A 22,135-nucleotide genomic window follows, 5' to 3' on the forward strand; every position below is an offset into this window, starting at 1 on the left:
CAAGCACTACGACGATTTAAACAAAAACAATTTCAACATTTCCGTCAGCCACATTGAATTTTTTTGACCATTTCTAGTCCGTTATTATGAACCTCTGTGACGAGCTATCCCAAAGTAGCTGATTTTTCCTGCTCAAGTGCGTGATAGGCCATTGGATAGTAAAATATGTGTAATCTCGACACAAAATAATACTTTTTTCAGTGAATTGGGTATTTTTTAGCCTCCATGTGCCCTGATGATGAATGAATATGTTGTGTTCAGACAGACAGTCTGCTTGAACCAGAATATATGCGTTAGGTAGTCATAATAGTAAAGCTTTAAAATTGACATAGGAAAGATCAAAAACAGGAAGCAAGTCCATGTCAGGTAAATAAACAAAATTAGCCGTGGATCTGACAAATAAGGAAATATGTAAATGGAAGAATATGTGAAAAACGGAAGTTGAACCTGGATGATAAGAAACGTGGTAGAATAGAGTCCCCACTCCCACCACCACGTTTTGTGATCATTACGGAAACGTTCTGGAGTTTCATGTGCATTGCCGAACTAAACGTTACGTATTGTAAGAACCTCACAGAAACGCAATATTCACCAACGGGACGTTTCACGAAGCCATGAGTGGAATTAGTTTTTATTTAAATGGGGGTTTTGTAGGCGCGTGTGTGCTGATGTATACTTTCCAACGAACTGCCTACTACCATTGAACCTATCTCAGTTTGACATCAATGCTGAGTGCAGCCAACTGACATGAAACCAATTTTTTGGAATGATAAGTTTTTTGAACAACAAAGCGCATGACTGGAATCCAAGAAGGTACTCTAGAATGAATAACAATCTTGTAAACTACCGCGAAATCGGTAGTTGGCCGCAATGAGCCCAGGTTTAATTTGAGGAGAGAAGACACGACAGTTCAAGAAGCTTGCGATCTGTACAAACCTGTGGAAATTAGTCTCAATTATCCGACCTGGGATCAGCGAGTTGCCATCACTCTCAGTCAACTACAACGCAGGACCAGGCACATATATGCATCAGTCTAAGTTGTCATACCTCAATAGCACAAGATGCACACCGAATTCACAAAAGCATTTACTTCGATGGTAGTAAAAAAAAACAGAGTATAGATGGGTACAAGGAGTAGACATTGTTTTCCCCACCCGTCGCGAGACGTTAGTCATAGTCGTAAATGTCCGTTGTTCAATCTGTTTCAAGGTGGGAACATTGAGGACAACAATTTTAATAGACATACACTATTGTAGGATGGGTACATGAACTCTTTCGTCCAAGGACAACCTTCGATAGGCAATTATTTAGCAATGTGAGACCATTCAACTTAGATGACTCAGGTGGCATGTTTCTGTTTGAGTAAGACGTCAGCGAAATGAACTCTTCTGAATGTCTTGAGGACTACAATGGTGTTAGTTGGGTCTCCAACAATTCGAAATGCTTTAGAACTATGATGGACCAGTTTTAATCTGGACATATGGAGTTAAGTAGTTCAGCACACTGACGATACTCATATTGGCAGTTCTATTAGTGTTGGGCGATAGCCGACAAAGTCTCGACACGAATAGAAACCTCGTCCGAATTTTGTAAACTTCCACCACTTATGGTGATCAAAGGATGCCTGTTTGTCTATTAACGGGCAAAGATACTCTGAATTACCTCTCTCTGCTTTCGCTTATTGCTGTGCAACACTTTTCTGGAGGTGGGAAACACAGGTAGGTTGTTCGGTGTTATAGCACATGTTCATAGAACTTTATACGCTTTCGGTATCAGTTACTCATCAAGTTTGTAGTAGTTTAGTGTTTTCTGAATTCCTAACTGAATTCAAAGGGCTACATATGGTCAGTAGTGCATCAATCTATTACACATGATTAATCGATATATCCGCTAATAACTTTACCTGTGTAACATGCAATGCAGTTGGGAAATTGAAAAATACAGAAATATGCACAAATACTCATTATTAGTTTCTTGCTTTTATGAAAATAACAATAGTGTGCAGAAAGAAAAGCTTTACAAATACCGTTATGGTTGGTGTCATTGATGTATTACAAATAGTAAAACTAGAAAATTACGCAGTAGTACGTTCACAGTTACTTTTAAAAAATTGGTTAAAAGATTCATTTGATGATAGTCCATTGTTTTAAGATAAGTAGAAGGGAAATATTCGACTGGAAGAATTGTAATACAAAGTGTATCATTAATAGTTCAGTATTAGTTTCCGAACCAATCACACCGTCGAAAAATACAATCGAAATGCAAGAGGAACGATGGGAGTGTATTTATATACAAAAAGATGTAGTGGTTATATTCATTTGAAGAATTGAATTTCGTAAATGAAAACAGGAATAGCGTTACAGTGATTCGTGTTGGAATCAGTTTTTAGCCTTCTCCCTCAGATTACGCTCTCGTAGGTTAACCAAAAGGTCATGAATTTGGGCACGCTTCTTACTGACAGTAGCTTCTGGGAACCAACCAGCCATTTCGTGTTGGAAATAATCTTTCGTATAACTTTGAACAGGTTTCTAAAAATATATTAACCAGTGGTAAAAAGGTGAATAAGTGATAGAGTTGACTTTTCGGTGAGTTAATGATAGTTTATTCCACGAAAACACTATCGACAGAAGTAAACTGCAGGGTTGCGTATGAAACAACTTTAAGTGCCATTGAATAAGTATATAAGGGGCTATAAGTCATCAGTTACTAAGGTAATACATACAAAGAAATGGACAAATGATCAATAATATGGATCTATATAAGCGAATCTTATACAGAAGGTGCGAGTTTACACCCAAGTATGCACAGTAACTTTAGTACAAAGATTGGTTTTGGTAGATTTACATCAGAATTAGCACACTTAATACATAAATATAAAATCCTAACCATATGTACGACTCATTTGTACCAGGCCCAGCTCATCAAGCGAAGAGCCATACTTTGATAGCCTGAAATAAATGACCGATATTTAGATTCATAGGTTACAGGCCAACAATAACAAATCAAGTCTAAACCCATGATTAACTACGGTGTGTCAAAACAATTAAATTTACCTTGAAAAACATTTCCACGTAATGAAGTAGGTAGATTCCACAATCAACCAGGTTACTCTGAACAGGCACTCGAGGACTAAAACCTCGAATTGTATCCTTATCGAAGCGGAGAACACCATCTTGGGCTGATCTGCGTGTATTCCATTCAGCTTGTAAGTAACTGAAATAAATACCAAGTAAAATATTTGCATTTATGTGTTCATTAGTAGTTTACAATATGGTGGGATTAAAAATGAAAGTTACAATCCTTTGCTCATTGTGATTTATGTTCAAGATACGATATTCTTCTATTAAATTAACATGGACTATGCTCAACATGACATGTAGCATATGATTTGTTATAACTCAAAGCATTTTTTATATATGTGATTTCATCCTAATTAATAATAAAAATGAGTGTACAGTCAATACATAAATGAATGTATTTTTCGACTAGAGTCATCTTCGTGTTTTGGGGTTGATAAATCTTCACTTGTACCAGTCTTGGTGTTCTTACTTCGCGTCGTGGGAATTGCAGTGGTTCATCGTTTTACATGTAGAAGTTGAGGATGCAACGGATGTTCTAGTTTTACAACTAGCTACCAGTAGCACCTTCTATATTCGATCGTTCCCTGGGTCAATTTGCAAGTTTCAGCTTCCAACATAACTGTCTGTTCCCAGTTATTACCCAGTTTTCAGTTCAACTTATCCCAAATCCTGTTCCCTCAGTTACGAATATACTTCTGCTCTTATTTATCAAGTCGCTGTTACAGTAAACGAGGCGGTTACTAGTGTAAGAACATGTCAATTTCAGCCGCAAAGTAAAACTGATGCTTCAGTTTAATGAAGACTTATTTGTTCATCAGATCCCACTTAATGTTCATTGGTGCATTGAAGGTACATATGCTTAAACAATCGAATTCGGAATCGCACTCAAAAATTATAGATGCACTCAACGAGTTAACTATGTATAATAGTGAACAGTTTTGTGATTGAGGAAGAGGTCGACGGATTCTTTAATAATGTTGACTCTGGGCAATGTTCCAAGGTTCTTTTACCACATTCCTCTCATTCCAATGATCTAATCACGTCGAATGAAACAAATGTTTCAAATGAATCAATTTCTGGTCAAATTCCTAATGATGTCATTTCAGATGCTGACTATCTTGATGATTCATTAGTTTCTAGTGAAGTTCTTAATGAGTTTGAGAAAAATGTTTTAAATGAATCGAATTCTGGCGATACCATAACAAATATTGCTTCTTCTCACAATGCATTTGTTTCTAGTGAAAGCCTTAGTCAATATGATAAACAAATTCTCAATGGGTTTAAATCTAATTATAGTTCTTATGGACCCATATTAAATGTTACTTATTCTCATAATCCATTCATCTCAAGTCAGTTGGAGAACAATGTTTTAAATAAGTTACAATCTGATCACATTTCAGATGTCACTGTAGCAGATGTTGGGTACTCTCATATGTTACATAGAATCCCTCCTCAATGCTATGATAAACCAATCGACACAACAAGTGTTTGCGAAGCAGTCGCGAAACCAGAATGCAAAGCATGGAATTCAGAAGGTTAAATATTTCATTTATTTGTGTTTATTAGTAGCTTTTTAGTCAGCCTAATTGATAGAGTAATTAACAGTCACTATTATACCTTATTATAGATCTGTCAAGTCACAGTGTGACGTGAAGTCATTTATGGTTAGACAATGTCGCTTAGATATTCGAATAGACAACAAATCAGATTTCTCCTCGTTGTAAAGTAATTATTCCTGGCAGTTATACGAGAAGTAATCTTTTTTTGTTCTTGCACAAGACTAGTTTATTCACAGTAAACAATAGTCACCCAGTTACTGGTAGAAGTTACCCTTTCCTTAATAATTTTTATCTCTAAACATTTTTCACAACTGTTATGACCTGGATTTATTTACACCTCCGAACATGTTCCGTAAACAATCATGTGCTTGCCCCTTCGTTCTATTCAAAGTTAACATAGGCACACTCGTATAAATCTCTTTAACCAGGTGCCTTATACACACGAATCAATTCCTCTTCAAAAAAGTACTTCTGGTTAAACTAAATGTCTATTCTTTGGGTGATTTGATTGTGCTTAGTGAATTCTGATTTATTTCATCTGATAAACTCTTCGCATACATACATAGAGTTTATGGTAGTGATTTCTTGAAATGATCTCAGTAAGGACTGATTAAACTGTACGATGACACTACGAGTAATCTGGTGAATGCTAATATGTTTGGTCGATGGGGCACTGCAGTAATTTGCTGCATGTGTATGCACAAGACCTTAATAAGTTTTCCTGTCTAACGTCACAAACTATATGTTTTAAAAGTTAAGCTATATTTCTACTGAAATACTCAAAAATTACAGTCACAGACTAGTGACCTGTGACAACAATAAGACGTCAAGTTTAATCAAAGAGGTTTGAGAACGGTGAAAATGATCTGAAAGCTCAATACAAATGTCTTCTTGGAGGGGCAGTGAGACCTTAAGGAGAAAAATGTCCGTAAAATAGGATTTGATGCCTTTGTTTAATAAATAACACTCAAAAAGTTAGCGGTAACTTACTTTCGAATAACATGCAAATTGCCAACTCGGCTTTGACAAGGAAGCGAATCGAACAGTAAAACACATGGCCTATTTAGGGTTTTTAAAATAATGGGATTCAGTAACAGTTGTAAAGAATAAATAAATAAAGCAAACAATAGACTATATACATGTGACAGTGATTACAAAGTCTATAAAATATCAAGTTATTTACTTGCCACAGGGTTATATTTTGAACCGACTGGTAAACATATTGAGGTATGATTTAACGCCAAGTGTATGCATTTGAAATACAGTGGACAACTGTGAACTGAGAATTTCTTGATGCAGAAACAAGAATATGAACACTATGTAACTAACGATACAAGTTAAATATAAAAATGAGTTGCTTAATTTTCACATAGTAGTTCAACTGAACAGACTAAGTAATAATCCCGCACATGTAAACCGGACTTATGTTCTAGTGGGTAGATTTGGGAACATTATTTTTTCCTACAGAGTAACAAAAACAACTTACATTGCGTTAACACCACGTTGACGAAGCCAGGCTAAACGTCTTCGCCGCCACCGATCAAATGCTTCACCCTAGAATGGAAGAATAGGTCCCATGTTGACAATCGATAGTTGAAATAATAAATTACTTATGTAGTGAAAACTTGCCGTGCATAGACGATTCCAGAAAAAAGTGGAAAACCGTTAGGTTTAAAGTGTGTGTTTACGTGAGTTTAGTAGGTGGGTAACAGTTGTGATTGAAATTCCTGGGTTTCTGATGTAATGGCTGAGTAAAAATATTTCCATTTCCATGATATACCACTATAATACGATAGTAAGATCGGAGAGTGAGACTATACTACCACCAGATTGGATACTCGATCGATACGCTATACACAAACTGGGGTCACGTGATATTAAATACACGAATCACAACTAAATATAGAGAAGCAGAGTGTAGACTAGACAATACTTTGTTCGACAGTTACAGTCAGCCTGGACTCAGTGAATCCAGAGTAGAAATCGATAACGGGAGGGAAATCACACATTTAATGGTAAGTTGAGTATTTTTCAGTCTACACTCAGTGGGGAGTCACATTTTGTTTTCCCTAGCTTACGTCAGTTCCTCAACACTCAAATCCTCATACAACAATCTTAAAAAGGAATAATGTTAGTCATGAATAATAAAAACAACAAATAACTAATTCATCAGACAGTTTACTAGATACTAGGTAGGGATAATCATGCCGTAATGTTTCTCAAGGTTTGCTTCCGAAAAGTCCCTTCTGGTTCAAAATACTTTATTTTATTTATTTATTTAAACACATAAATATTAGTACAAAGAAGCACCAGATACATATGCGCCTCACAAATCTCATTCGATTTGTGTGAGGGCTGTGATACTGCCCAGGTGCCCAGACTGAAGCAGGTGGTTTTCTTAGGGGACCACACCCCGAGCCTTTGACCTGAAGGTCTAGTCCACAAGGCAGTGGAGCAACGTCAGGAGATGCAATCCCATGGTAGCCGGTGACCAACAATTGGTTCATACGCCATTTGTTCCTTCAGGATACTGGAGCCCATGTGCACCATTGGTTTGGAATCAGGGTTTTCCAACTCCCCTAGGTGGACTCGCCTTGTCCACCAACCCGGTTAAAGCGTCGGACATTCGCTTTTCGTTCTCTCAATTTCGTAAACCACACGCCCGCCACGAGAAGGCAGTGAGTAGGACTTCCCTGGCAGAGGCTATATACGCGTGGCCATGTGAGAGCATTTCGAGAGGGAGAGCAGACTCTCCCCACTCTCGGCCGTACCAGGGCATTTGGGGGCTAAATGACAAAATCTGAGAAATTATGAATGGGAATTAAAAGCGTGGGAAATAAATAGTTATGCCAGATAAAGTCGTAACGTAATAAAGTTTGAAACAATCAAAGTACCAGAACCCAGGACGTGTCTAAACTAAATAAATACACAACTGGAATTAAATAGTTAATTAAATCGGTTTATAGCTAAGTGGCTTGAGTCGTTATAGAAACCTTAAAATACTAAATAAAGATAAACGGATGTACAATTAGTTATTTGAACATTGGGGGAAAGTACAAGACATTTTTATCAGTACTACACCAACCATTTATTGCTTATTAGTCATATGAACGACTGACTAGTTTTCTGTCAATATTCGTCATTCGGCACTTATTTATTAGTACCAATTCGCATAACTTAATAGTTATCATTTTATAGAAATTACCCCTAACAGCTACATCGTAACAGAAATTTTGTTCAGAAAATTGAACTACTATTCTATGGTAGCGATGATTATGGCTTGTAGTCATACATTCTGAACTTGTTGATTTTATTGAATGAGTGTCGTAGTAGTTTAAACCAGAAGTACAAAGATTACTCATTATCAATGTATGGTCGCACATATTGTGACAAACCAAACTGTTAATAACAGTGTTTGTTATTCTGGCACCGATTGATTATTCGTTGTCGACAGTTTTCTGTTGATGTTGGACAATAAAGTTTTGTAAAGTAGTCTAGCCGTTTGTTATGCTTCAATAATGAATCAGGTTTCACTCGATTTTCTGACTCTGTGAATTGGGACAGTCATATTAATCTTTACGTCTATACTTTGCAAAAACATCAATACAGTAGTCCCTGCATCTGTTTATTCTTCTGTAAATGTTTTCAGAATCATATATATGTCGAAGTAACTATTTTTAACACGTGGTAAAACCATGAACTGTGTCCAGAAGTATCATCTGTTCAACTGTCTTGTTTTTAATGTGTGGTCCCATAACCAGATGTTACATTGAAACATGACTGAATTAATCTCCATGGGACCATTAGTAATTGCAAAGAAAATACTATTATTCTGTTTCAGGTGCAACACTGATGACAGATCAGATCTTTCCTCACATACTCAGATACGATATCAGCTAACAATGTTAACACCGCCTAAAAAGTATATAAAGCAAAGTATTGTAGATCACTAACGTAGATGATCTATATCGAATGATTGGCGACCAGCTCGAGTTAGACCAACCAGCTAACGTCGAAGTCATACCTCACGGTTAGTACCCAATGTGGATTACCCTTCATCATATCCAGGTCCTATGGCTGCTTTAATGGCCATGCAACACAAATGACTTTATTACAGGTGTATTAGTAAGAGTAGGTACAAGAAAAAGAGTGCGACCACTACCGCATGGGCCAGTCCATGGCGTGCAATTAACTGATGCACGTTAGTTGTCGTTGATTTTGACGAAGATTGGTGAACTGTTCGATAATCAATGACCAGACTGCCGGATGATTTGGCTATGACTCAGCGACATTTCACTGGCCTTGCAATACCTTCCGTACAATGGTTAATTATTAAGATACTTTCGCCAGTCAGGGTAAACGACAATGTTATCAGAAAAGGAAATTAATCATCTGGGAGATATAAGGATTAAGTAGTCATCAATTAATACCTATACTAACAAAGAATAACTCATGGATGCACTGGCAAATATGGATATATGAATTATGAATACATACTTCAAGCTTAATTGAGTGGCTGTCTTTAAAACGACGATTTATGGAGATGCGGAACATTGTATAAGAATGAGTTCTTGAAGAATCAACTTTACTTGCAATGTAGATGACCACTGTACACTTCTCGGTCAACATATGGAGACAACTCTATATTGTTAAGGGGTTAACAAGCATGATGTACTGCTTAAGCCACTGCGATTCAGTGTTCAGCTTTGTGCAAGAGGTAAAATACTGCGTCCACTGATCCAGAGACTTCTTCTAAAATGGTTGTCTTCCTCTGCATTTGTTCGTGTCTATGGGATAGAAGAGCTAGGTGATCTGCGAAGTGCAAATCGTCTAGATGCATCCAAGCTGTCCATTTTATTCCGTGCTTCCCGTCAGGTGTCGAGGTCTTCATAATCCAGACAACCATTAGAATAAAGAGAATAGGAGAGAGCAAGCAGTCCTATCTGACACCGGTCCTCATTTGGAATGCATCTGTGAGCTGTCCTCCATGCAAGACTTTGCACAGTGGTCCGTAGCATGAACTCCGAACGATGTTGACGATCTTCTCAGGTACACCACAATGTCAAAGAAGGTTACACAAAGTTCGCCTATCCATACTGTCGAATGCTTCCTCATAGTCAATGAAGTTGATATATGGTGACGAGTTCCATTCAATTTATTGTTCAATGATGATCCGTAGTGTCGCGATTCGATCTGTGCACGAAATCCGGTCTATTGATCTCGAAGTTGGGCGTCTACTGATTCTTTAATTCGGTCCAACAACAATCTGTTGAAAGCCTTTCCTGGTACTGACAGTAGTGTGATTCCTCTGTAGTTCTCATACTTGCTCAGACCTCTCTTCTTTGGTATCTTCATGAGGTGTCTTTCTTTCCAGTCCATCGGCACTCGTTCTTCCTTCCAAACCTTCCTGACTAGAACGTGGAGCACGTTTGCGGCTACCTCTATATCTAATTTCAGTGCTTCGGCTGGTATATTGTCAGGCCCTGATGCTATCCCATTCTTGATTTGTCTGATGGCCATCCTGATTTATTCGATCGTTGACGGAGTGACAGTTGTAGGAAGGTCTGTGTGTGCTGCTTCCATGTCCGGTGGATTTAATGGAACAGGTCTATTCAAGAGTTCCTCGAAATATTCCACCAATCTGTTCATCTGTTCTTGAATCTCGGTGATTGTCTTGTCTTCTTTGTCCTTGACTGACCTCTTAGGTTCACCATATTTCTCTGCCAGTTGTGTCATATAGCTGTCTCATATTTCCTTCTTTTGAAGCTTTTTCCGCTGTCGTTGCTAGCTCTTCAACGTAGCTTTGTGTATGCGTTTGTTGGAAGAATATATTGTTGAATGCACATGAATTTGCAAATGTTTCACCATTCTCATTCCTTTCTCTCTATCAGTCCATGTTGTCCCATGATATCTTCATATCCGGTGTTGTCCATTCAGATCTTGGCGTTTAGATCTCCTATCGGGATCATGAGACCTTTTCTTAGGCAATTCGACATGATTGATTGCAGCCTCTCATGGAACTGATCTTTATTGTGGTCGTTGCTATCATTGGTGGGTGCATAACTGAACCTGTAGCTCTTCTAGAGTTACTGCCGGTCCCAAGCCCGGATAAAGGAGGAGGGTTGGGCATTGGGTCGGTAACCCCGTCCCGTAGAAAAAGATCTTGCTAAAAAACACCAACCAGATTAAACAAATTAAACCATTTAAACTCTGCCAAGGGAGTTGAAGGAAGAATTATGACGCCTCATGGTGAAAGCCGAGAACCTTCGGAAGTCACGAGGCCGATGCCTCTTCTAACAATCAGAGCAACAATTTTCATAGGTACATGGAAAACATGGAATGAATATGTTTTAACAAAACAGATGCTTAGCTCTCAAATTTAAAAACAAATTTTTAACATTTTCCGGAAATTGTGTAAATTTTAAAATTTTCTAGTCGATTACTTACTGGAGTGTCGGTAGGCAACCTTTGAATAACTTCTTCACCGATATCTAGTGAATTTAAATCGTCGCCTGAGAAGTGGATGCGATCAACATCAGTAAATTTTTCCGTCAACTGGCAGAGATGATAAACTTCTTCACGATAAAGGGCCGTGTAACTGACCATTCCTGCCATCCATGGATAGCAGACAAGACCAAGAAACCAATGTGCACTGAAAGAGTTTTAACAATGACGACCAATCAATCTGAATATACAGAATGTCATGCGGTTTATAAAAGGTAAACAATCAGAATCAGTGACGGTGGGTTAATTTAAATACTAAAGAACGATAAACAATTGTAGTAGTGACTAAGAGAAAAAATGTAACTAGAACTATACTTAATATAACTTTTTTACAAAGTCTTATATTTGATTGCGAAATCTCGTAAACGTCAATGATGAAGTAGTTACCTTGATTTAGTTTATGCTATTTCAAACAACTGTGACCTGTCTGTGACAACCGGGTAGATTTCATTTCTTCTAGGCATCACTGTCGATGCGCTCAGTGATCTTAATTTAAAATCACACATTTCATGAGTTGCTCGAATCGCTTTATAATAGTACTTATTTCTGCTACTGGCTATCTTTTCAAGAATATCGGAAACCTGAAAACCGAAACTCCACCAGTAGACCCTCTAGGGTTACTGCCTGTCCCAAGCTTTGATAGGGGAAGAGGGTTGGGCATGGGTTTAGCGACCCCATCTCGTAGAAAACTAACTCGCTAAAAAACGCTAACCAGAAAAAATAATTTAAACCATTTAATTTTTGCCTTGCGAGTTGGAAGGTCTTCATATAGAAGGCTATGACGCCTCATGTTGAAAGCCAAGTTCCTTCGGAAGTCATGAGGCCGATGCCCCTTCTAACAAACAGAGCAACAGTTTTTGTAGGTACATGGAACGTCCGGACAATGTGGGAGACCGGAAGAGTCTTCCAAATTGCTGCAGAAATGAAAAAATACAACCTGGAGATGCTTGCAATCAGTGGGACACATTGGACGCAGCTTGGACAATAACGACTATCTTCAGGGGAGCTTCTGTTATACTGCGGTCATGAAGAAGAAAATGCTCCATATACACAATGAGTTGCATTAATGCTGTCCAAACAAGCACAAAATGCACTTATAGGATGGGAATCTCATGGACCTAGGATCATCAAAGCCTCCTTTCAAACAAGGATATAGGGCATTACAATGAACGTCATCCAATGCTATGCGCCTACCAACGACTACGATGAAGACGTTAAAGACCAATTTTACAAAAGGCTGCAATCGAGAAGTGCCCCACAAAGGACCTGACCATTCTGATTGGAGATCTAAATGCCAAGGCTGGAATGGACATTAATGGATACGAAGACGTCATGGGACGACATGGACTTAGAGAAAAGAACGAAAATGATGAGAGATTTGCAAACAATGGTTTCTTCACAGCACTTATGTACCCATAAGGTGTTTGTGAATAATAATAATAATAATATCGATTGTTCCCCTATAGATTATGCTGCTTGAGTTGACTGAGACTGCGCATTTTGATTTTGAACTGGAGCACTTTCCCAAAAATTGGAAACAGTTTTTGATATAAAGCAACAAACAATTACCTTTTGAACGGATTTTTACTTTATCTATCCAGAAAGGATAGAATAACACTTATTTTTTGGTGCGCCCGATAATTTTCTTATATTTCTTATCAATTTATCTATTTATTGTAATTTAGATCGATTATTGTGGGAACAAATTAATGGTTGAATAACTGAGTGGTAATATTTGTTTGGGTGATAACGTACATTTGTATTTATAATGAAATTTAGAACCGTTGTTACCCCAATCACCTTGTTTCGATTTCAACTGGGCAATAGCCCGTGTCTAAACTACCCGGACAGTTATTCTTCAGCCAAACCTTAGTTTGGATCTTATACGAGGGTAGGATCACTGTTGGTACTCTGGTTAAGATTGAAGAAAGGAGGAACAAGAAGGAAGCAATCAATACCAGCCGAACAAGGGCAGAAAAAGCCAAGGCACAAGCCGAATACTCAGAGCATCAGAACCGACAAACGTAAATATGTGGAAGATTCCGGAATGACAGCGGAAAAGGCTGCAAGAGAAGGAAACATAAGACAATTGTATGATACAACAAAGAAACTCGCTGGAAATTACCCTAAACCAGAACGACTAGTGTAAAGCGAGGAAGGCAAGGTAATCACCAACATTGAAAAACAACGGAACAGGTGGGTAGAACACTTCAAAGAACTCTTGAATCGACCAGCTCGATTGAACCCAACCAACATCGAAGTACCACCCACAGACCTCGCGATCGATGTTGGCGCGCCAACAATTGAAGAGATCAGCATGGCCATCAGACAAATCAAGAGCGGCGAAGCAGCGGGACCAGACAACCTTCCAGCAGAGGCACTGAAAGCAGATGTAGCAGCAACTGCAGAGATACTCCACATTCCCTTCAGTAAGATTTGGGACGAAGAACAAGTACCAACAGACTGGAAAGAAGGACTTCTGATCAAGATACCAAAGAAAGGCGATCTCAGCAAGTGCGATAACTACAGGGGCATCACTATTCTCCCAATACCAGGAAAAGTCTTCAACAGGGTATTGTTAAACAGAATGAAGGACTCCGTAGACGCCCAACTTCGAGATCAACAGGCTGGATTCAGTAAAGATCGATCGTGTACAGACCAAATCGCAACTCTACGGATCATTGTGGAACAATCGATCGAATGAAATTCACCACTCTACATCAACTTCATTGACTACGAGAAAGCATTCGATTGAGTGGACAGGACAACACTGTGAAGGTTTCTTTGACACTACGGCGTACCTGAGAAAATAGTCAATATCATACGGAATACCTATGATTAATTAAACTGCCAAACAGTTCATGGAGGACAACTCACCGACTCATTTGAGGTATAGATAGATGTCAGGCTAGGTTGCTTATTCTCACTCTTTCTCCTGGTGATCGACTGGATCATGAAGACGTCAACATCTGGGAGGGAGCACGGGACACAATGGGCAGCTAGGGTGCAACCGGACGATCTAGACTTCGCAGATGATCTGACTCTTATCACACACGCAACAACAAATTCAGAAGACGAGTATGTAGCAGCAGTAGGTCTCTCATACACAAAGGGAAAGTTAAGATTCCCCGATGCGACACAACATGCACCAATCGAATTACACTTGACGGAGAAGCTGTGGAGGATGTGAAAACCATTACATATCTGGGCAGCATCATCGATGAACCTGGTGGATCTGATGCAGATGTGAGGGCGCGGATCGGCAAAGCAAGAGCAGCATATTTACAAGTGAAGAACTGGAACTCAAAATAACTGTCAACCAACACCAAGGTTAGGATTTTCAATACAAATGTCAAGGCAGTTCATGACGATTTGTGCTTCATTCATATTTCATATAAAACTAAATCAATAGTCTACTTTTAGTGTATGATTGGGCAGGAATTGATTCCTACTTACGATGCGATTGTGGTAAAACCGTTCCGGCAGCACTTGAATAAAGAATTTTCAAGAATTTTGAGATGTCATGTACCGCAAAGTAGAAAACCCCCATCAACTTACTTTTGGAATCACAATGCAGCTTGGCAAATCTATTCAGAATAACTTGTAACTTCGACAGTGAAAAAAGTATAAATAAAAAAGTAGCACGAAGAAGTGTCGCGATGTCACGGAGTTGTTGCCGTCTAGCTACGAGAACATAAGCTAAATTGTCGTCAAACGTCACAACAAATACAAACAAACAGACAGCAGACTTGCACTGAAGTTTTCCACATACTGTCTATGTTATTATACGGAAACGTTATAAATGTTTTCTAATTACCCTATTACTTAAGTGCGTACAAGAGGCATTTTCAAGGACATTTTCGGCTAGGGTTTCAGTCCAGGCCTTGAAATATTTTATTTCCGCGGTTTAAAACCTACATTTTTGGCTGAATTACACGAGAAAATTAACAGGCTAACTTTTAATGGGTCTTTTGGCAATAACGACTGGTGGGTCAATTGTAAGTTCAAAAAGAATAATAGTCAGTTTCATATTTTGATCCTGATCTGAAGGGCAGTTTATCAGTTGGTTTTAGGATGTGTACATTTGAGACCAATTTTGATGAGTAGAATTCAAATATTTCGTCCTGAGCACAGAAAGCAATGCGATTGAAGTTATGATTAATTTGACTGAGTCCAACCACTGTGATCTTCTTCATAGGGTACGAAGACTATTTGAATCACTCATAGTCGACAGTTGTATCAAACCACGAATTTGCAGCGCCATTCTTGCTGCATTATATTACAGTATCATATGTCAAACTTTGAAATCTGTCAACAGTGCTACTTTAATGTTCCGCCGGCGAATAGTGAGTTACAATACGACGGAAAGTGGTTACTAACTACAGCTCTCAAGTACCTTTGAGTCGATACAATGGAACCAAACCTCTATCTTTAAAAATCGTGTCCATCAACAAAAAGTGTACGTCACATTCCACAACCCTGAGTCAAGTGGAATAGGGCCTTATTACCAAGAGTTCGGTATCACGAAATAACGAAGTGGTAAGTATAAGCCGAAGCCATATAATAATCTTCTGGTCAAAGAAGACTGAGACATACCATAGTATGCCTGTACAAGTTTTCGATGTAAGTCAACATATACAAAAAGGGAGGAAATTAAGAAAAGTGCAAGTACAATACAATTGGATGCTTTAGGCGGGTTTACAAAGCATTTTCTCGTCAAGATATTCATCAATAGAGATACTTGAGTGTCTGAAGTTCAGCTTCATTTTGTTAAGCCATTGACATGGGAGATATCTGAAGTATCCAAACCACCGTAAACTACCATTGTGAAGATTGCAGTTATATACCTATTCTTGTTATGTCTATCTCAGCCAATGTTGATTTTAAATTCGTGACCCCTTCGTCACCACCGGTTTTTCTTTCTGCATATTCATTCTAATGACCTATATATTCGAGATTTGTTGTGTAATCTTTCATGATAATCGTCCTACAGAACAATGTGGTGGTAGATTTACCAATACAAATGAAATTTGCCTATTCGAACATAGGTAATCTTGATTTTCCTAATTATTTAGTTGGAAGTTCCCAACTACGACGCATTCATTTTTCAGTCAACACAAAGTCGTAACTTTATATATAACATGAAGTTCTTCAACCTAGTTTATCTGATTTTTCGGATTTTTGGAAGTTACTTGGATATTTTTAAATGCCGTCGAATTCCTGGGCCTATTTGGTTTGGACTAATACTTTGGTCTCACTACATATTTAATCCGTTTGGTGTATCTGGATTATTTGTTTCGGATTAAATTAAACATACTATGGCAACAAGACGTGGAATGAAGCAAGGATATACCATTGAAACCAGAAGTGTGGTGTCTAAAGGGAATCCGAACATGAAGTTTATGTTCCCACAGTTCTTTGTGTTATGTTTGATATCATTGTTGAGAAATGTGATGACAACATGTGTTCATATTGCAAATTCTAGTCGACTTGATTCCATCAGGTCTAAATTAGATCAGTCAGGCAACATGTAACGCTAAAATTAAGTAGTAAGTTGAGTATTTAACCAAGGTCAAATAATATGTGCCCAGACAAGGAAGACCGGAGAACATAAAGTGTGGTTAAATGACAATTGAACAAAGGCTAGAAAACTTTAAAGGGGGAAAAGAACAAATAAATAAAAATACTGTCCGATGAAATGCTTCCGAAACATTTCAGAGTGTTCTCTCCGTTACAGACTTTGGTGAAACTAATATCTCCAAAAGTATAGAGCATTCTGTTGCTGTCCAAACGAATACATTGCTTGTCGAACAGAAACTTCTCCAATCATCTCGATGACAGTTGCGTGTGATTGTTATTACTCTCTTCTAAAACGCCTAAGGAACTGACTGCTTAACAACGTGATGATTTTCAATAACTTCGAAATTCACCTGTATAAATGGGAGGCGTCCATTTAAAAACAATATACCCATTCTCCTAAAATTCACTACATCTTCGTTTACTTAGCTAATGAATGTATGAGTGTCACCTGAACTTGTGAGATCTCCACTTGGTTTGTTCGTTGAAAATTTTTGGAGCCACGTTTAAACTCTGTTTAACTAAAAAAATTGGCTCAGCAATCGCTGTAAAAAAAGTACATGCCTACAAAAGCCGCATTGGAACTAGTTGGCTTAATATTATTACTATTAGCCTTAGGTAGGAGCACAGAAACAACTCAGAAGTTATATCTTGCTACAGAACACAGTAACAAACAATAACTGAAGCGAGCCATCAATAAGAATACTTTAAAAACTATCCAGCGGCTAAAAATGCATGTATACTGGGGCGCAAAGGCAACATACAACCTAGTAGGTGGAATACAGAATGCTTATCGTCACTTCAGCCTTCCTACGTCGGGTAAACTAAAGTGAGGTAGTTTTAGACAAATAGTGACTTTTAAATCAATCCAAAACATGAAGGCGTGGAACCGAAAATGCTCACGGTTGAAGGTATGGACAAACAAGTTCAAAGTTCGGCAAAACATCGAGGTTAATGAGATTCAAAATAATAGTTGATCATTATCAGCAGGGGGTTTTATGGAGATTTTAGTAATTTTATGTAGTTCAGATCATGAGTCAATCGAAGCTAGACCACCGTGGATGGTCGTTTCGTCCTATTGTGGGACTCCTCAGCAGTGCGCATCTACGATCCCGCCTCGCGGGATTCGAACCCAGGACCTACCAGTCTCGCACCAGAGCACTTAACCGATAGAACACTGAGCCGGCATCCAGTGGTGTTAATGTCTAACCTCAACCACTGGTGACTGGCTCCTTTAGGTAATTCCTGGAGTTCTAGTGAGAAGTCGTGGCCAGTGGAGATACTCCATGTCAGGTAGAGACAGGTATCTACCTCAGTACAATTGAAGTTGGTCGCGCAATTTCGTGGATTGGTCGAGGTTAGACATTAACACCGCTGGATGCCGGCTCAGTGGTCTATTCGTTAGATGCTCTGGCGTGACTGTTACTCTTGAAATGCTTTCAACTATCCTTGCAACTGAGCTGTGACATATTATTACTTCCATTTAGTGGACAACTTAGATGGCTAATTGTTTTTTGCTTAAGTTTTGGTAGAAACCTTCGGCAGATAACGAATTATACAACCTCCAAACCTAACAACCTGACACCAAATATTCGTGCTATGATATGTACCATCAATTTATCATTCATATGATCTTATTTTTTATTTTTTCTTTGGTTTATCACCACAATCGGCAGATTTAGAAACTACTTTCGAAGCTTATAAATCAAGTAAAACAAAAAAAATGTTAGTTTGCTCACCTGGTATTGCATTCGTTCATTAAAACTTGGATTTGACCTAGAAGGCGCGGTTCGTTGGCCTTCAGATTATGATGTTACGAGAGATCCAAGATGCACTGAATAGGAAGTCACCGTATGCATTTGCGTGTTTGTAAAAGATTTATTTTCACAGAACTGTTCATGAAGAAAAAAATAAAAGGTTTTGGAAGTGTCCTCAACCGAACTGTCACGGCTTTGCTTGTCCCACTGACTTCAGGTGTACTATGTGCAGCAAAGTTATTGATTTCTCTGACACCTCTCTGAAATCTTCTACTAAGACAGAACCTGTCATACCATCATCCAATGGCACACCATCCGTGAAAAGATCAAGGATGGCCAACAACACTCACCTTGTTCCTCTTAACATATTCAGTATCGGAAGGTCAGGAATTTTTGATGGTCGTGCTGAAGATTGTTGCATCAGTTCATCTTCCATTTCATGCAAAGTTAAAGTAGAAGGTAAGCCTTTTACGTTTTCTATTTTCCAGGCGTGTGGACTAGTGTCACCATCCAACACAATAATATGGAAATGCTTGTTTTCTGCGAAACCCTTCAAGTGATTTTCGTCAAACCATCTATTTCCTTCAAGTCACAGCTTTCTGAATTGCTCAGAATCAAGGAATTCATTCTGCGTGAGTTTTTTTAATCAGTTACCATGTAATGTCTTACTAGGAAGCATGTTGCTTTCTAGTACCATTCATTTTTCGTTGCGTGACCAAACTATAATTTTGGATTGGCTTCATCGCACAGTAAACTGTGACCATAGGTTCGTAGTCTAGGTAACCAAACAGATACTGATCACCCAGTTATGAGCTAATGGTTCCTATGTAAATATATTTGTCTTTCTCACGACGTTATATCATAAACTGACCTGATTACCAAATATCAGCTCTGGAAATCAATGGATATCATGAGATCCAGTGGAATGACACGCCTAAAGTGGAATCAAGCAGCATAATACTTATAATGGCAATAGATTAAATCACCATGAATATAATCATTCCCTACCCCATTACTGTTTGCCTTGTGTGGCCATTACTGGATGTGATCTGTTCAGGGAAAACGGTTGTTCAATGCAAGCGAAAGCCCTTGTCACTCTTGTAGCTCTTTGCACTTTGATCTTACTCAGTACATATTGTACTTGTGAGCGCTTTTCACTAACCCACAAAGGGCTATCCGGGTAGCACAATAGTATTTTTTTAGGTAATAACCATATACTTTTCACATACTTTCTTCAAAATTGCTTACAGGATATCAGTTGTAACACTAAAGATACATGAGATTGTGTTCTTACCAGTTTGTAGAGAAATGTTCTGTGTTCCTATTCAGTATTCTCTTAGAGCTTACTCAACTCTGCTAGGAAATAGATTCTGTGTAATAGTCTCTTTTAAAACGGGATAGTATATTGATTTGGTCATCGTTACAATTATTCCCTTCAAAAGGATCATCTGTTCGGAACTTTCAGTATAGTTCCACAGTCATGATTCTTTGTTCACAACCTACTATATGATCGACCAGTTTACGTACATTCATGAACCATAATCCTTCCTCGTTATTGTCGATATCAGTAATGAACTTGCAGTAGTCAATTCATACAGTTTTGCCTCATTTAATTCCATTTCGCTGACTGATCTTAAACTCAATATCTCAGCTACTCCTACAACAGATATAAATCATAACAAGAAGGATGACCACCGTTGAATAATTTGATTGTTTTTAAATAGGTTTGTAATTGATCTTCTACGATGTTGGTTACATACCCTGAAAAATTACAAATTCTCAGATCAATTATACTGCTATGATAACTTAGCTGCCCCAAATGCCCTGGTACCGGCCTAGTGTGGCAGAGTCCATTCTCTCCTGAAATGCTCTCATATGGCCACGCGTATATAGCCACTACTAGAGATGTCCTACTCACTCCCTTCTCGTGGCGGGGGTGTTGTTTACGAAATCGAGAGGACGAAAAGCAAGCGTCGAGCACTTAAACCAGGCTAGTGAGTACGGATGATCTACCTAGAGGAACTAGAAAACCGTAATTCCAAACCATTGGTGCGTATAGGTTTCACGCTACTGAGGGAACAAATGACGTATAAACCTATTCTTGACCACCGGCTACCAGAGGACCTCATCTCCTAACATTGATTCATTGCCTTGTGGATTAGACCTCAGGGCCAAAGGCTTGAGAAGTGGCTCCCTAAGAAAATCACCTGCTTTGGTTTAGGGACCTGGACAATATCCCAGTCCACACAAACTAAATGATAAATACTTTGTGTGGTGCATATATATTTTGATGCTTCTTTGTACCAATGTTTTTGTTCAAACGGATAATTAATAAATAAATAAAGTAATTCCTCGGTAAACCCACCTCTGAAACATCCATTTTTAACCTTAGTCATGCTTTTAAGAATCTTCAAACTAACATGCAGCACAACCAAATTATGTCCCTACTACTCTTTAGTACTAATTACTGTTGAAAGAAGTCTGAAAATTTAAAAAATTTGACTTCATTTTGACCAATAAATAGGGTACTTTAGCACCGTTTAGTTCATCGAAATTTGTTGTAACAAGCAGTGACTTAACATCTTTGTTAATAAGACTATAAAGCGTTCGGCTAAAAACCGTTCTCCTGTAATCTTAATGGAATCTTTAGTTTTGTAACTACATAGTTTCCACTCATTATTTCGTCCATACAAAACTAAATGTGTTAGATTCCTTAGTAAACATTTTTATTTAGGGAGTCAATTTATTTGAATATGTTTTGATCATATGGTTTTGCAAACCCTTTCCATTTATTCATTTTAAAGCAAGCGTCAAATGGTTAATTTTGGTATTTCGGGAACCATCTGCTAGCGACTTGTTGTATGTAACAGTAGATGATCTTGAAGGTTTAGCTAATCGGGTTCGTGAAAATGGATCTTGTGACATAAATTGTAGTGCAGAAAAAGCTAGGGAAATTCTTTCTAGTTGTGGCCTTCGTCTGCCACGTGCTGAATCTAAAAGAACTAATTCAACTTTTCGTGAGTCTCAGATTTCTAACCAAGTCGATCAAGCTCAAACCAAGTCTGACAAGAATGTTATTTCAAATCTGGAATCTAGTTCATCCCAAGTTGACAAACAAACAAACGAGGGAGGTCTGCTGACTAATGTAATAAATACTCTCACTCACTCCGGCATCCAACTCACAAATAACTCAAGTTCACTTCCTCAGGAAAGCGAAAGTACTGTCCAAGGAAAACTGACAATAAGTGAAGTAAGTTAAAGAATTGTTTTACGTGTCTTAATTCCAATAGTAGTATAAAGATGTCCTAATTGAGGTATGGTGTAAATATTATTCATCATCTTTTTTAGGCATCTGTTCTCACTCCTTATTTCATTGATCACAAAGTTTAGGTTATTCACTCAGGATTTTGTTACATTTATCTTGCATTATGTTGCTTATAACGGTGGATAAGTATCTAGTTGAGTAGTTTATGCAAGATTGGTGTTCCAACTGTATTTTAATTATTGGCGTATGGGTTATGTTCTAGATTATGAAAATACTTACGACTCTGAGATGGTGATTTGTAGCTCAGGTGTGTGATTTTGATGGAGTTTTGTTCTCTGAGCTGGATGGTTTGGTCGGCACAAACTTTAGGTAGAAGTCTACCTGAAGTTTGTG

General features: G+C 38.2%; 2 protein-coding genes across 2 annotated transcripts in view; one reads left to right on the forward strand and one right to left on the reverse strand.

Moving 5' to 3' along the window:
- Positions 1-3,270: 3,270 nt before the first annotated feature.
- The window catches only part of Smp_159120 (family C48 unassigned peptidase (C48 family)), a gene marked incomplete at both ends in the record, with an annotated part of 38,600 nt that continues 19,735 nt past the window's right edge, over positions 3,271-22,135 (forward strand). The window contains 7 exons of the mRNA XM_018789122.1: positions 3,271-3,287; positions 5,634-5,682; positions 6,142-6,193; positions 18,517-18,556; positions 18,650-18,936; positions 18,966-19,109; positions 21,282-21,727. Of these exons, the coding sequence (XP_018654596.1) occupies positions 3,271-3,287; positions 5,634-5,682; positions 6,142-6,193; positions 18,517-18,556; positions 18,650-18,936; positions 18,966-19,109; positions 21,282-21,727 (1,035 nt within the window). The remainder of the gene's footprint in view (positions 3,288-5,633; positions 5,683-6,141; positions 6,194-18,516; positions 18,557-18,649; positions 18,937-18,965; positions 19,110-21,281; positions 21,728-22,135) is intronic.
- Smp_159130 (hypothetical protein) lies at positions 11,033-11,254 on the reverse strand (the record flags this gene model as incomplete). The annotated part of the gene is made up of 1 exon (XM_018789123.1): positions 11,033-11,254. One exon carries the CDS (start codon positions 11,252-11,254, stop codon positions 11,033-11,035), a length of 222 nt encoding a protein of 73 aa, XP_018654597.1.

The sequence above is a fragment of the Schistosoma mansoni genome, chromosome W (genome assembly GCF_000237925.1).
Source record: "Schistosoma mansoni strain Puerto Rico chromosome W, complete genome".
Classification (NCBI taxonomy): Eukaryota; Metazoa; Platyhelminthes; class Trematoda; order Strigeidida; family Schistosomatidae; genus Schistosoma; species Schistosoma mansoni.